Genomic DNA, 15,691 nt, shown 5'->3' with positions numbered 1-15,691 from the left:
GATGGCGCCTCTGTCCAGTGACTTAGTTGGAGCACCTACCTCTAGATTTTCTCACTCACCCTTCAGTACCTGAGACGAGATGGTGCCCTCCAAGTAGAGCACCGAGAACCCTAGACCAGGACACACATGCCCTCTGATCCCTCTTTCTCCCAGTTAATGCTTCCTTATCCTCTGCAATAGTGTGGGTCAGCCAGATGCCCTGAGGATCACTGGTGGACTTATGTCTACCTGATCATCCTAGGAACTGATCATCCCCCTGGCCTGTTTGGTATTTCTTTAGAAGGACCACATGAGATTGGGCCACCAGAATGGTGCTGACATGCTGACTTAGGGTGACTCAAATTGTTTATATGAGCAAGAACTCTGCCAAAAGTATTTGCCCAGGACCCTCACCCTAGTGTAGCCTTGTCAATTTCTATCATGCATTGCACATGCCTTAAAAGGGTCCTGTCTTCATCATGTCTGCATCCCTTCCCCATAGTCGTGCCTATTTTAGCGCCTGTGCATAATAGAGACTCAATAAGTATTTCTCAGCGTGAATGCTCGAAGGAATAAGTAACATCTCAGGCATACATATTTATTTTGATCCACGGTTCTAATCATGTTTTCCTTGCACAAATTTCTAGATCTTCCGCATTCTGAGTAGCAACAAAAAAAAAAAAAAAAAAAAAAAAAAGGAAAGAAAAAGGAATTTTCACATCCTCAAGCCCTCCAGTCACTGACCTGACCATTGATGTCCTGAAAACTTATCAAGAAAGAACAAATGCGCCTCCAGATTCTCCTGACACCAAACTGCAACTGGACTTCAACTCCAACACACGTGAGAATGGCCGAGTGTGGGAATGCTGGTTGAACAGTCTCAACGTAGGCAGCCCCGTAGTTTGGATTTAACAATGCTTTGGCTGCAACAAACTATAGTGATAGGACATATGTTCATTGTGCTTTGCTTTTGATCTTCAGCTCCGAGGTTGAGATGCTCTCCCATGGGAAAAAGAAAAAAGGAAGAAGAGCTGGGCAGAAGGAAACCAACTTCACCCACCACTGAAATACTTCCTACCTGAAGCACAGCTCTCTTGCGAGAAGAACATGATGGCGGCTCTTCACAGTCCCCTAATTAAGGGGCTTGGGTTGGGTCCTGACTCAGAGGGAAATACAACACCACTGAGAGGCCCCCCGCACAGCACCTGAGCACTCACAACCAAGCCTGGGCTTGGCCCCAGTGGACATATGAGAACAGGTGCCTGCCAGAAGGCGGGAGGCCTGCTGTTGCCAGGTCCACCATGTGAATCACAATGACTGCATGAGGTCACGGAATGTTGAAGATGAAATGAAAGTGGCTCCTGAGTCACAAAGTCACAGGGGGGTGGGCATCCTTTTGACAGGGGTCCCAGCAATAGAGCAGTCCCACTCTCCCGGATGAGCTGGAGAAGTAGCTACCTCTCCCAGACAGAGTTGGGGTCAAATTCATGCACATCCAATTTCCATCAAAGCCCACTCTTCCCAGGGCTTGCTGGGAGGGAAGGATAACTGCAGGCTCCCCTGGGATGCCCCCTCATGAGAGAAGTTCACAAAGTTTGAGACAGAGGCGAATGGACAGGTGTGCTTCTTAGGGAAGCAGTCAAGAGGTGGCAAGAAGTTGGCAGCTGCCCTCAAGAGGGTCCTGGCACCATGGACAATGACAAGCCTCTTCAGCCTGAGACAGAAGGTGAAAGGGCATCCCATCTCTCACCACTCAGGCCCATCCCCGCTGCCTCAGTACAACACCTAGTGATCACAGGACCCTGAAGCCCACTTCTTTCCTCACCTGGGACCCTCTAGAAGTGGGATGATGTGTTATACTGACTTGGGTTCAGGGCTTGGCAAACAGGAAGAGTTGGCTACAGTGCTATGCTAGAATTATGTCATACTGGCTCCAGCCAGCTTTAATTTGTATTGTGTGGGCTGGTTGATACCATATTTATAGTTTGAAATCAGCCACATTGGGAATATTTACACCACATGAATTGGCTAACACTATAAATCAGGATATTTTTGGTGTTTTTTTTTTTTCCTGGAGAATCAATTGTTAAATATTTACCAGCATCCTACTGGTTGTATGGAATTCTAAATTGTTTGACAAGGAAATTAAGACTTAGAAATTCATCACTTTTCTAAGACACTCAGCAGTTTGGCAGCCAAGCTGCTGTCTGTCTTCTAACTACCAGGCTACTGCTACCTGCACTGTGTATCCCAGACAGGCTGGGAGATAAATGTTGGAACCTGGGTCTATGGACAAGGATTAAGAAAGAACATGGACTCATTAGGAACCCCACCATCCTAGAATCTGGGTAGTCAAAACTTGCGACCCCTGCCACAAATGCTCAGCCTACCCAATGAGTGGGTTGGCTAAATTCTGACACGTCATTCAGAGGCATAGTGTGGCTTCTTGAAACTACTGAGTCCTGCTGATGCCTGAGAATTGAGCTCTGGATTTTATGTGTGGCTTCCACAAGCCTATGGCTGATCCCAGGTCAATGGCCCAGAGGTGGTAAAACCACATCTAGCAAGTGTAGAGGACTGGTGTGAGGGAAGCTCTGTTCCCAGTAATATGATTAATTCATCACTATGAATTAATCATAGTAATTCATTTCAACCCAAGGGAGATTTTCAAGCCCCTCCTTTCCTGATCACAAATCAATGTTAGATTGGAAGGAAGAGAAGGTAAGTCAAATTCTTACCCATGCCTGGGTATCGGGACTGGCTGAGTTGAAACAAAGACTCTGTTAATGCAAACAACACCTTCACCCTCTCTCCTCCCAGTTTCCCCAAGAAGGGAAGCATCAAAAGGAACACTTGTGAAGCAAGGGGAGAATGACACTGGTTCCATCTGACAGGGCCAGCCTCAAACTTCCCAGGCCAAAGCTAACCCAGTCACCCTTCCTTCTCTTGCTCTCTGGAACTGCTCCTGGTCCATTTTATTTTCTGTTTGACCTAAGTTGCCACCTGCCCTGGCCCGCCCTGCCCCTTATACTCCCTGGCACCATTTGTGCCTGACAATAAGGAAGCCTATGTATCGGGACCCAACCTTTCACCTGAAAGAGTGCCAGCACACCTCAAAACCCACCCAAACACATAAGAAGGGGAAAGTGTGAGCAAGGAGCTGATCTTCAAGGCAGGCCTCAGACAGGGAAGCGGGCAGGAGCAGCCAGTCTCCAGGGAGCAGAAGGGAGTTGGTTTCACAAGCCCCCATGGACCCAGCAGTCAGAGGCAGCGCTAATGGGGAAGGCAGGTTTGTAGAGCGGACTTGCCCTGGCAGGGCTTGGCACCTTGAGGACCTGGGGCTCAGAGGAAGGGAGCAGAGACAGAGGGGTGGTAGCGGCAGGCTTTACTGGAGAGGCCAGCAGGTTTTATTCCTGGCATCAAGGAGATGAGTTTTTTTCTTCCAGATGAGACTGAAACTGAGCTAGTACCACAGAGCAGCGATAAAACGCTCTACTGTGAGGCCGAACCCCCGCCAACTGTAGAAAAAGTGAAACCAGCCCGGGAGAATTCGGAAACAGACCTGGAGATTGAAGGTGAGCATGGGCATTTGGGGGCGGTCAGGGCAGCTTCTCCTCAGAAGCTGGAGAAATCTGGTTTCCAGGAGCTGTCATCTCACTCCAGAGTCTGCCCTGCGGACGGCCTTTGGAGGAAATGTGGCAGAAAGGCCTGTGCTCGATTTTGCCTGGAGTCCTCCTCCAGGCTGCCCGGGGACAGCAGCTTCAGCTTCCCACGCTTGTCACCTGCGTCAGGAGCAGTACCCTCACGTCAGCTTGTTAAAAACTGAATCAATGCACAAACAGGGTTTTCTGATCTAAATATTTCCACATGGGCATCCTATGCAATCTTTGCAATAGTCCTAGAAGGTAGACATCATTGCCCACTTTTAACAGAAGAAGAACTGGGCCTTAAAGAGATCATAGGCATTGCCCAGGGACAATGGGAGTTTGCCCAGCATATTGACTGATCCCGTGTTTGACTCACTCTGATGGTCCTGCCTTCTGTATTCCATATCCCAGGCCCCTGGAGTGTCTCTGTGGCCTATCTTGCATCCCAGTGACTTTCCCATACTCACCTTAGAGCTCTGGTTTCCCCTACTTTTCTTGATAAATCTAAGCATGCCTGGGTATGGGGACCGGCTGAGCTGAAACAAAGACGCTGTTAATGCAAACAACACCTCCACCCTCTCTCCTCCCAGTTTCCCCAAGAAGGGAAGCATCAAAAGAGAACACTTGTGAAGCAAGGGGAGAATGACACTGGTTCCATCTGACAGGGCCAGCCTCAAACTTCCCAGGCCAAGGCTAGTCCAGTCACCCTTCCTCTCCTGTGGCCTTGCAGCTGGCTGCTGGGCAGTGATTCACAGGCAGCAGAGATGGAGGAAGGCCAATTCTGCCAAATTAAACTGTGAAGTTCATCTGCATCAAGTCAGTTTATAATCCTCTCCACCATGGTCAACATACATCTTCACCCTTCCACGCAGACCTCCTCCCCACTGTCCCCCAGGCAGCTTGTTGCTCTTTTTCTGGCTTCTTGTCCACTTCAAGTCTGTTGCTAACGTAGCTTCCAACACCCAACTTCATTCACCTGGTTGGAGAAGGTAGCAAAGGACAACACTGGATGTTTGGCCAAAGGGTCCTGTTTCTATTTCATTCTCCCTACCTCTTCCCCTGACTGCAGCAAGTGCTAACACTGTCTCTAGCTGCCCATAAAACATAACAATAGGGAACACAGCTAGAAAGGGTCAGCATCAAACCCAGCAGAATTAGTCCCAGGGACAAAACTGGGGGTTACCTTCCCTGCTTTGGCCAACAGGAACCTCTAATGGCTGAATTTGGCACCAAAAACTCTGTCCTGAAGGGAAACTCGGGGCTCAGCAGCCCTGGCTCCTGGTGCCCCTGCTGTGGTTGCTGAGACACTGGGAATGAGCAGGGAGGGCACGGGAAATGGGCCAGCTGGGAGCAGTGCTGGCTGTGAGTCTAGAGAAGAGGGGGAGACGAGCCTGGTTTGCTCACATGCCATGAGCTGTTTTTCTCCACAACAGTGGTTCCCACCTGGAAGCAATTTTGCACCAAGGGGACATTGGGCAAACTAGGGGGTAGGCGGTTGCTACTGGCATCTTGTGGTTCCATGCCAGGGATCCTACTAAACACCCTACTATGTACAGGACAGCCCTCAGAACAGAATTATCCACCCCAAAATACCTGCAGTGCTGAGGTTGAGAAGTGCTGCTGTACAAGCATCCCAAAAAGAAGTCTGCTTTGTAGTTGTGCTTGCAAAATCAGCTTCCCTGTAAAGCACTTGTCCTTTTACCAACAAAGTTCCCATTGTCAGCCTTAGATTGTTTGGGCGGGGAGGGGGTTGGCCAAAGGCCCTGGGATCCAAAGGAAAAACAGATGCAGACATAGAGGCCAGCTGGCTCCAGGAAGCCCTGCCATAGGCTGGACTTGCCTAATGAGGACACAGCTGTGGGGCACCCAGAATCCAGGGAGGCCTGATGCCCAGTGACCACGGGCCAGGCTGGCCTAAAGCCTAAGGAATAAACGCCCCCAGGGGTTAGAATGGAAAGGTGCAGTCCCTACTTCTGCTAGCTGGTTTTAGCACTGACCAACTGTGTGTTATTTGAGGCTAGGTTTGTCGTCGATAAAGCAAGGATGACAGTCCTTTTTATAAGGAAAATGACATGCAAACTTTTGAAAGAAGAAAGACCATTCATATGCAAGCGTGCTTATTTCTCGCTGATGTGGAGGTCTTTCCATATTCACTGGTTTGCCATTTTGAGAGGTCCACCCTGTCCTAGTTGGGCTTTTTAAATGTCGGTGCCTCTATTAGTCTTTGGTGAAGCTTTTTTCATGACTCACAACCTTGTGATAGTGGTGGTGAAATTAAAAGTGAAATGGAGACTCCATCAGCCATCAAAAGTCATCTGCTTTTAACCTTTCAGAGTTGTCCAAAGGTGGGCAAGAGGGCTTGGGCCTTCTATGTCCTTGACCAGTCACTGGATGTGGCCAACCTGGGCAGGTGGGGTGAAGCACACTGCTCACTTCTAGGAAAGCTTCTGGCCTAAAACCATGGACCTCATCTCCTACCCAAAGGAAAACATTCATCTGGGACTTTCTGGAGTTAGAGTCTCCCTCTCCCACCATGGACTGATGTCCCAGACAGGAGCTGGCTTCTTAGCACATACCCACAGGGAGAGATCCTCTGGCAGAGGACAGTCTAGGCATGAGTGAATGTGACCTGGGGCTAGAGGGGAGAGAAGGCAAAGGTGGAAGAGAAATCCTACTTCAGCCCATCTTTCTCTGCAGATAATGAGAAATTTTTCACCACTGGACAAAAGGAGCTGTACCTGGAGGCCTGCAAACTGGTGGGTGTAGTGCCTGTCTCCTACTTCATTCGGAACATGGAGGAGTCCTACGTGAACCTCAACCACCACGGCCTGGGCCCCAGGGGTACCAAGGCTATTGCTATAGCCCTGGTGGTGAGCATGCTAGCAGGGGCTCATGAAACCTCGTGGAGGTGGAGGGTTGGCAGAGTGGTAGGCCCAAGATTCAGAGGGCCCCTCCTATGGAGCCTAAATAGGGACCTTTATGCCCACACTGCCCTGGGTTCTGCTTGGCTGCCAAATGATTTATTTAGCTCCTGGTAGGAGGCTGCTAGCAACCTGGGCCTTAGAAGTCTATGCTCCTTGCAGAGACTTTGGGGAGAAAAAAATAGACGTCTATATACTCTTTACTGTTCAGGAAGCAAAGGCACCAGCCCCTGGGGCCAGAAAAGTGACCAGGCCCAATGATCAATGTAAGAGCACCAACAAAATGCCAACCTGGGTCTCCATTCCAAAGCTCACCTGTGCTATAAATGGGTTTACTACTGACCCATTCCATTCAACGTCTGCCTTGTGCAACATTATAATTCATAAATACCGTGCTGTAGAATAGATCAAGTTTTCCCACAGAAACAGTGTTATCTCTCAGCTTGGTATAACCAAACAAGGACTTGACCTTGAGTTCAGCATGACTTTATATAATTATAACTGACTTACACACAAAACTGACTCCCATCACAGAAAAACAGAAAACCTAACAACTGCATGTCAGCACAACACTGTTTGTTCACTTAGAAAAGTAAACAGAAAATTCCATTATACAACAGCTCAGTAACACAGAGAGGTAGATATGTCTTTAGAGGTGACATTTAAAATTGGTAATAGTTAAATTATCCATGGGAAGAATTAACAGAGAAAAATAAAGAGTACTTACAGGACCACCAGGTTCATATGCTCACTGTGCAATAAGGACCAATGCACTGAAACAGCAGAGTTTGCAACAAAGAGTTTAATGATCACAGGGTGGCCAAGCAAGGAAATGAAAGGAACGCTTCCGTCCATTTCCCTAAGGAGTTCTGGTCTAGAGTTGTTTGTTTGAGACAGGTTTTCTCTATTACCCAGTCTGGAATGCAGTGGCATGATCATGGCTCACTGCAGCTTTGACCTCCTGAGCTTAAGTGATCCTCCTGCCTCAGCCTCTTGATTATCTAGGACCACAGGTGTTCACTACTGCACCCAGCTAATTTTTGTATTTTTAGTAGAGAAGGAGGCTTGCTGTGTTGCCCAGGCTGGTCTCAAACTCCTGGGTTCAGGCGATCCACCCACCTCAGCATCCTAAACTGCTGGGATTACAGGCATAAGCCACTGGACGTGGCCTGGCCAACAGTTTTTAAGGGGATCTTGGAGGACAAGGGACTGAAAAATTAGGGTCATTGATTGGTTGGGACAAGGGGGATGAAATCATTAGGAGGTAGCAGCTGCATGCTTTGGTGAGTCAGCTTCTCTTGGGGTCCTTCAGACCAGCTGATGTCAGTATAGTTTCACCAGCATCTCAGATAGAAAACTTAACATTTCACAATGCTTGCGATGTTATCTGTAGAGCAGTGAAAAGGAACTATGATCCTGTGACAGAGTCTATGTGATTCTAGGGCAACAGGCAGCAAACAACTCTGAGGAAGGGGTCAGAGAGCAGCTGACCTCATGACCAATGCTGTGTGTGCTGCAAGCTGGGCTGATTTCTGTTTCTCCCCTCCCTTCTTCCCTGATCAATTTTTTAAAGTTTATAGGGACAGTTTCAGGACTGAGAAAGAATTCTTTAAAAATATTATTTATAAAGGAGCTGAAAGAAGAAAAGGAGTCAGTAAATTCAATAGAGGATGAGTGACTGAGAGACAGGAGAAGCTACAGAATGGTAGAGACAGCCAAAGACAAGCTGCAGGAAGACTGAGTAGTCCAAGTTCAATGATGCAGACATCTGAGAGACTGATGAATGAGGAAGGCAATTCTGTGGGTCCATATCTATTCAGTTATGAAATACATGATGAGCTCCAAAAAGCCTGGAAATACACTGTCATTGTTGGTTGCTAGAAGGTACAGTAGTCCACCCTTATCCACAGTTTCACTGTCTACAGTTTCAGTTGTTCTTACAGTACAATAAGGTATTTTGAGAGAGAACAAGAGAGAGATATGCCACATACACATCACTTTTATTTTTTTTTGAGAGACAGTATCGCTCTGTCTCCCAGGCTGGAGTGCAGGGTCATGATCTGAGCTCACTGCAACTTCTAGCTCCCAGGTTCAAGTGATTCTCTTGCCTCAGCCTCCTGAGTAGGTGGGATTACAGGTGCGCGCCACCACGCCTGGCTAATTTTTTGTATTTTTAGTAGAGACAGGGTTTCACTATGTTGACCAGGCTGGTCTTGAAATTTTGGCCTCAAGTGATCCTCCCCACTTGGCCTCCCAAAGTGCTGGGATTATAGGCATGAGCCACGGTGCCCTGGCAATATTACTTTTATGATAGTATATTATAATAATTGTTCTATTTTATTATTAGTTATTGTTCACATCTTATTGTGCCTAATTTGTGAATTAAACTTTATCATGGGTAAGTATGTATAGGAAAAAAGCATAGTATATTTAGGATTTGGTACTATCTTTGGTTTCAGGCATTTACCAGCAGTCTTGATGTTTTCCCCCAAGGATGGGGTGGACTACTGTAATCATTGTTAGAATGTAAGTTCCTTGTACGATAAGAGGGATAAGCTTGTGTGCTGCTGTTCGTTTTGAGTGCCTAGCCCCCAGTTGGCATTGAACGGTGTATTCCTAGAATACATGGTCTTATTTTTCTTCACTTTCCCCAACACACTCATTCTTTCTGAAAGATATAACGGCATTTGCATTTAGCATATGCACTTTAAGAAGTGACAGGAAATGTGAGATTGCACTGTTTTCCGGGGATGGGAAGAAAGGGGCGGAGAAAGAACAAAGCCGTCTTGAGATTTGTCAGTGGTGGAAAGGCTGATTAATGAAGCGTTAGGAATGCACCATTACCTCAGGAGCTTCGGGGGAAAAACGTGGACCATAATGACATCCTCTTGGGACTTGGACCACTTGTTTCTTAGTAACGGCAGTTTCTGTTTGGGAGGAGTTTCTTCTTCCCCCATTCTCTGTATCATTCATTTGACAAGTAATCCTCGTGACATTCTGGTGGACTGAACTTCTATTTGCTCTTTGTACTGATTAACTTTTCAAGTATTTGTGTTTCCCTGGCTTAGATTAGGAGCAGCCTAATAGCAGGGATAGTATTTCATCCTTGCGTGTATCCCTTGACGGCCCATTACCGTGCCCTTGTATGTGGGGGCAGCAGGTGGGGTGAGAATGGGAATGTTCTCTGTTAATCCTTGTTTCACCAGCAGTGAACACAGAAAGTGACAAATAGACACTGGCCTGTGTGGAATAAACGTGGATGGATTTGGGAACTGGGCCTCCTGCTTCCCCCTAGAATGTGCTGGTCGCCAGTATGAATCTGGCAGTGGTGATTCAACTGATGTTTCTAGACACTGCTAAATAGCACCTAGACTGGGAGGCCCCCTGAGCCATCTCCCTCGCCTTTGAGCACAACTCAAGGCAATTGAATTTTGCCCAGCCCAGAGAGCTGAGACCAGAAGACATTTCAGGAAGCCTGGGGGTGAACCATCCCGCATTGCAATAGCTTGTACTATCACATTTTCCTTTTCCAGGGGAGAGGGTTGGGGAGGACCAGCATTAACACGCCTTCCACTTGCTACTTCTCTTGCTCCTTAGTGGGACTTGAAAATGCTCAAATCCAAACCTCTGTCTGTTCTCTGTACCTGTGTGTATTGGGAACAAGGTGGGGAAGGGAAGATCGAATTTCTGATTAGAGCTAACCCCAGTCCTTCACGCTGCAATGCGAGTCCTTTCCTCTCTCTCCTCTTGCCCCTCATTGAAATGCAGACTAGTGGCCGGTCGCGGTGGCTCATGCCTGTAATCCCACCTCTTTGGGAGGCCAAGGTGGGTGGATCACCTGAGGTCAGGAGTTCAAGACGAGCCTGGCGAACATGGTGAAACCTCGTCTCTACTAAAAAAATACAAAAATTAGCCAAGTGTGGTGGTGGGCACCTGTAATCCCAGCTACTCAGGAGGCTGAGGCAGGGAGGATTGCTTGAACCCGGGAAGCAGAGGTTGCAGTGAGCTGAGATCGCGCCACTGCACTCCATCCTGGGCGACAGAGAAATCACTCCATTTCAAAAAAAAAAAAAAGAAATGCGACTAGCTTGGATCTAGATATTCACTGAAGATTTATGTGTCCAATTCCTTCCAAACAGACTTGAGGTCACCTCCTATTAAAAAGAGTACCAGAGCCAGGTGTGGTGGCTCACGTCTGTAATTCCAGCTACTTGGGAGGCTAAGGCAGGAGGCTCACTTGAGCCCATGGGTTTGAGATCAGCCTGGGCAACATAGACCGCATCTCAAAAAATAATAATTAATAAATAAATAAATATGAATTTAAAAGAGTGTACCAGATAAGACTTAAGCCTAAATTAGAAGAAAGGCCTCTGAAGAAAGCAAAATCAATGCTTAAAAGACCTCCTTGCAAGAATCTTTATGTTTAAATATCCTTATTCAATGTATCAAGTTTTCCTTAATCTTGGAGTAGGTCACAGTTCTTTCTCCTTAGGGCTCAATAGTTAAAATCTGTTTAGCTCATCCTTGTGCCTCCAACTTGTCAGGGTTTTAATTGCTTTCAGGATTCTTTTCTAAATTCTCCCAGAATCAGCGTATTGTCCTAGCAAAACTCTACGGGTTGGTTCGGCCCCTGTTCTGGTCTCTTCGCCCTTGCCAGGCCTTCAGAATTCCTAGCCTGCATCTCAGGGCAAGCAGAGAACTGACTGGGTCACCAACCGCTTCTGTGTCTCTCTCCTTCCCCTTGTGCTGGCTGAAGTCCAACACGGCTGTTACCAAACTGGAGCTGGAAGACAACTGCATCATGGAGGAGGGCGTCTTGAGCCTGGTGGAGATGCTACAAGAGAACTACTACCTCCAGGAGATGGTACTGTGCCCCGCTGTGCTGGCTCCTACCATCATCCCTGGGGATTCACAACCCACTGGACACAAGCCAGAGGCCCTGCCGGCCCCTGCCCTTCCCACGTGACTTCTCGGAGGAGGGTCACACGTGAGAGGCTGTGTTTCCTATGGCTGTAGAAAATCCTAAGAAACAATTTATGGCCAGGCATGGTGGCTCACACCTGCAATCCCAGCACTTTGGGAGGCCGAGGCAGGTGGATCACCTGAGGTCAGGAGTTCGAGCCCAGCCTGGCCAACATAGTGAAACCCCATCTCTACTAAAAATACAAAAATTAGCCAGGCATGGTGGTGGGCACCTGTAATCCCAGCTACTCAGGAGGCTGAATCAGGAGAATGGCTTGAACCCAGCAGGTGGAGGTTGCAGTGAGCCGAGATCGCACCACTGCACTCCATCCTGGGTGACAAGAGTGAGACTCCGTCTCAAAAAAAAAAAAAAAGAAAGAAAAAAAGAACCCATTTCTGTCTGGAACTTAGAAGACCTTAAAAATGATAAATGTGGCCAGGCATGGTGGCTCACGCCTGTAATCCCAACACTTTGGGAAGGCAAGGTGGGCAGATCACCTGAGGTCAGGAGTTCGAGACCAGCTTGGCCAACATGGTGGAACCCCGCCTCTACTAAAAATATAAAAAGTTAACTGTGCATGGTGGTGTGCACCTGTAATCCCAGCTACTCGGGAGGCTGAGGCAGGAGAATTGCTTGAACCCCGGAGGCAGAGGTTGCAGTTAGCTGAGATGACGCCACTGCACTCCAGCCTAGGTGACAGAGTGAGACTCTGTTTCAAAAAAAAAAAAAAAAAAAAAAAAATTGATAAATGTAGCTCTGCATAGTTGCCTTAAAGTGAACTTTCTTAAAGAAAGTAAAGACATGAAATAATTTCATGAAAGACAATGTGCCTAGAGATGGCTGGTGGTGATGGTTACACAATGGGAATATGCTTAATACCACGGCACTGGACACTGAAAAACGGCAAAGATGGTAAATCATGTTATGCTTATTTTACCATCTTAAAAAGAAATTCAAAGAAAAGGGGGAAACAACCAATTAAGACCATAATGGCCACTTTATATAAAGTCCCACCCACTAGCTTAAAAGGACAATTCATACTTCCCGTATCAATGAGTGGAATTTACAATAATTCTGCACTCTGAACTCAATTTTCACTGTTTCACTCCACATGAAGCTGTTCTGGGTTTTAACACAAAGAAACAAAATAGCGTGCTTATCTGAAGCACCAAGGCTAAATTGGGAAAATAGGGAGTCCTTGAAGCCAACTTCAAAACACTGAGACCAGCCAGCCCACGGGTCCCACAGGCAGGCCCTGGAAAAGCCGGCTCTAGAGCCTGGTTTCCTATTGCTCTTCTCTTCATCCTTGGCACCACCCTATTCCTACTAATCCTTCCCCATCCCAACCCTACACCCTCAGCACAGGACTCAAGTAAACCACACAAGACATCATTTGTTCATGAGGGCCCTTTGGTGAGCTTTTTTACATACCGAAGTATTTTCTTGCCTTTTAGAATATTTCCAACAATCACCTTGGTTTGGAGGGGGCCAGAATCATCTCAGATTTCTTCGAGAGAAATAGTTCTTCCATCTGGAACCTTGAGCTTTCAGGTGAGCACATGGAAAGCGGGGGAGAAGACGCTGGGAATCAGAGGGAGGGAAGAGGGGAAAAACAGATAATTCAACGTCTCTTTGAACCAGACCATGTTCTTCTAGTCTTGGAGACCAGAATACTGCATCTATGCCTGTTAAACCCTCCCAGTCACACTCCCCTAGCCCCCGCCATTTATCATCCATATCTGACATTACAGATGATATATAAACAATAATTTATCATATACTTTTCCACCCAAACTGAATAGGGCACTATTAATTAACTGGAACCATAAGCAAACTGAGATATCTTGCACCCAATCGTAAACTATGTTTAATATGATTAAGAACATAAAATAAAATCATAAAAGAACAAATCACTTAAAAAAATACCTCTCCTCCTCTCCACACCAAGATTTTCTTACAATGAAAAATTTATAGTCACTGATATTAAAGGCTCAACAAATAAATTCAATGGCACATTAGTTACGAGTGAGTAGAATTAGTGGAAAACATTTTATCTTTGCAGCATAGAAAGACAAAGACATAGAGAATATAAAAGATAAAAGAATTAAAAGAATGAGTAGTTTCCAGAAGGAGAAGAAATGAATGAGCAGCAATATTTGAACAAATAACAGCTAACATGTTCCCTAAATTGATAAATTTGCAGATACAGGAATTCAAGTAACTCCTACGAAAGGTATATAAAAAGGAATCTACACTGGAATATGTCTCTGAAAAACCCTTAAGATACAGAGAAGATCTGAAGAGTGTCCAGGGAGAAAATACAGAAATAAAGTTTGTGTATTTTTCTTTATAAAGATGGAGTCTCGCTATGTTGTCCAGGCTAGTCTTAAACTCCTGGGCTTGAGCAATCCTCCCGCCTCAGCCTCCCAAAGTGGTGGGATTACAGGCAAAAGCCACCGTGCCCAGCCTTAGTTCGTGTATTTTTAACATAAATGTTATTACAGGTCAGTTATTATTCTCCAATTTCTCTTGTTTTACACTAAATATATCCTGGATTTCTTTCTATGGCAAAACAAATAGATTTATCTAATTCTCTTGAACTGCTGGCTAGTATTCTGAGTTATGGACATAGTACAGTTTATTTAACACCCCCCTATTTGAGAGAAAGGAGATTAAAGTCATTTCTAATTTTGCCTTCAAGTAATGTTTTAAAGGACTTTCTTGTTCATGCATCTTTTAGGCACATGTTCTTATATTTCTAGATAGACACCCAGGAGCACAATTACTGAATATGAAGATGTATCCATTTTTGTGAACTTAACAATTGATTTCCAAATTTCCCTTTAAAAAGACTGCCAGGTTATAATTCTACCAATGAACTGTTGCCTATACTATCCCCAGAAGGGAAATAGCAAGCTATTTGTGAATCAAAATGGTTAAGCGTGTGGGTGTAGAAGTCACAGTGCTTGGGTTCAAATCCCAGCTTTGACACTGGGCAAGTTTTTAAACCATTTTGTGCCTCATTTTCTCATTCATAAACTAAAGATAATTATATTACCCAATGGTTGTTATGAATATTAAGTGAATTAAAATCTAAAACTCCCAGAACTATACCTAGTACATAAGTATTCAATGTGTTCCTCGCTATTATTTTCTTTGTTACTGTTACACATTCTATTACTATTGAAATAGAACACCTTTTGAGATGCTCACTTCCACTTCTATTTTCTCTTCTATGAAATGTCAGTTGTTGCATGGGGTTGTTAGTATGACTTAGTTTTAGCCATTCTTCATAAACTATAGGTATTCATACTTGAATGTTAGAATGTTAGATACAGGTTTATTTATGGTACTTTTTTTGTTTTGTTTTGTTTTGTTTTTGAGACAGAGTTTTGCTCTGTCACCAGGCTGGAGTGCAGTGGCTCTAACCCCCGCCTCCTGGGTTCAAGCAATTCTCCTGCCTCAACCTCCTGAGTAGCTGGGACTAGCGTGCCACCATGCCCGGCTAGTTTTTGTATTTTTAGTAGAGATGGGGTTTCACCATGTTGGACAGGATGGTCTCGATCTCTTGACCTCATGATCTGCCCACCTCAGCCTCCCAAAGTGCTGGAATTACAGGCATGAGACACCATGCCCAGCCTGTTTATGGTACTTTCTTGTAGCAAAGTTTGTGTCTTTTATTGATGTCAAGTTTTATAGTCTTTTTCCTTTATGGATTTAATTTTTGTAGTCTTGCTTTAAAACTCTTTCCCAAAGTTTATAAAAATATTTTCCTGAACCAGCAGTGGTGGCACACACTGATAGTCCCATTTACTCAGGAGGCTGAGGTGGGAGAATTGCTTGAGCCCAGGACTGGCTCCCCTGGGCAACATAGCAAGACCCATCTGTAAAAATTAAAAGGAAACAAAATTAGGTAACAATATTTTCCTTTATTTTTTTCAATTTTTGTTGTTGTTTTTTCTACTCTCAGCTTTCTAATATATCCAATACTTGTTTGTGCATGGCATGAGGTAGAAATCAGATGTTTTATTTCCAAAACTGATAGCCAGGTACTCTAGCATCTCAATGTCATAATTCATCCTTTTATGATTAATTTAAAATATCATCTTTATCATGTATTAAACTCCCATTATAAATATAGGTTTCCTTCTAGATTCTCTGTTTCATTTCATTAATCTATT

General features: G+C 45.4%; 2 protein-coding genes and 1 long non-coding RNA gene across 15 annotated transcripts in view; 1 reads left to right on the top strand and 2 right to left on the bottom strand.

Annotated features, from left to right (window-relative positions):
- Positions 1-4,709, bottom strand: part of LOC105495861 (angel homolog 1) — a 42,252-nt gene extending 37,543 nt beyond the window's left edge. The window contains exons 1-2 of one of the 5 annotated variants that reach the window (XM_071099809.1): positions 4,094-4,709; positions 3,542-3,761 (exon numbers count right to left, since the gene is read on the bottom strand). In XM_071099809.1, coding sequence (XP_070955910.1) covers positions 3,542-3,568 — 27 coding nt within the window. In that variant the 5' untranslated portion in view covers positions 3,569-3,761; positions 4,094-4,709. Of the gene's footprint in view, positions 1-723; positions 854-1,057; positions 1,271-3,541 lie in introns of those variants that run through there. The other 4 variants (XM_011765729.3, XM_011765730.2, XM_011765727.2 and 1 more) reach the window with 4 other exon arrangements.
- LOC105495862 (leucine rich repeat containing 74A) overlaps positions 1,379-15,691 on the top strand; it is a 42,743-nt gene continuing 28,430 nt past the window's right edge. For 4 of the 8 annotated variants that reach the window (XM_024797301.2, XM_071099811.1, XM_071099812.1 and 1 more), the window contains exons 1-5: positions 1,566-1,705; positions 3,426-3,554; positions 6,324-6,496; positions 11,304-11,411; positions 12,965-13,061. In XM_024797301.2, the coding sequence (XP_024653069.2) occupies positions 1,669-1,705; positions 3,426-3,554; positions 6,324-6,496; positions 11,304-11,411; positions 12,965-13,061 (544 nt within the window). In that variant the 5' untranslated portion in view covers positions 1,566-1,668. Of the gene's footprint in view, positions 1,706-3,425; positions 3,555-6,323; positions 6,497-11,303; positions 11,412-12,964; positions 13,062-15,691 lie in introns of all 8 variants that reach the window. The other 4 variants (XM_071099813.1, XM_011765742.2, XM_011765745.2 and 1 more) reach the window with 3 other exon arrangements.
- The window catches only part of LOC139364237 (uncharacterized), a 243,051-nt gene continuing 240,344 nt past the window's right edge, over positions 12,985-15,691 (bottom strand). Inside the window, exon 6 of one of the 2 annotated variants that reach the window (XR_011625692.1) lies at positions 12,985-13,091. This is a non-coding gene — a long non-coding RNA (uncharacterized lncRNA). The remainder of the gene's footprint in view (positions 13,092-15,691) is intronic. The other variant, XR_011625690.1, reaches the window with a different exon arrangement.

Source organism: Macaca nemestrina, chromosome 7, assembly GCF_043159975.1.
Source record: "Macaca nemestrina isolate mMacNem1 chromosome 7, mMacNem.hap1, whole genome shotgun sequence".
Taxonomy (NCBI): domain Eukaryota; kingdom Metazoa; phylum Chordata; class Mammalia; order Primates; family Cercopithecidae; genus Macaca; species Macaca nemestrina.
The sequence above is the reverse complement of the archived record's forward strand: the minus strand, read 5'-3'. Positions and strand labels throughout refer to the sequence as shown.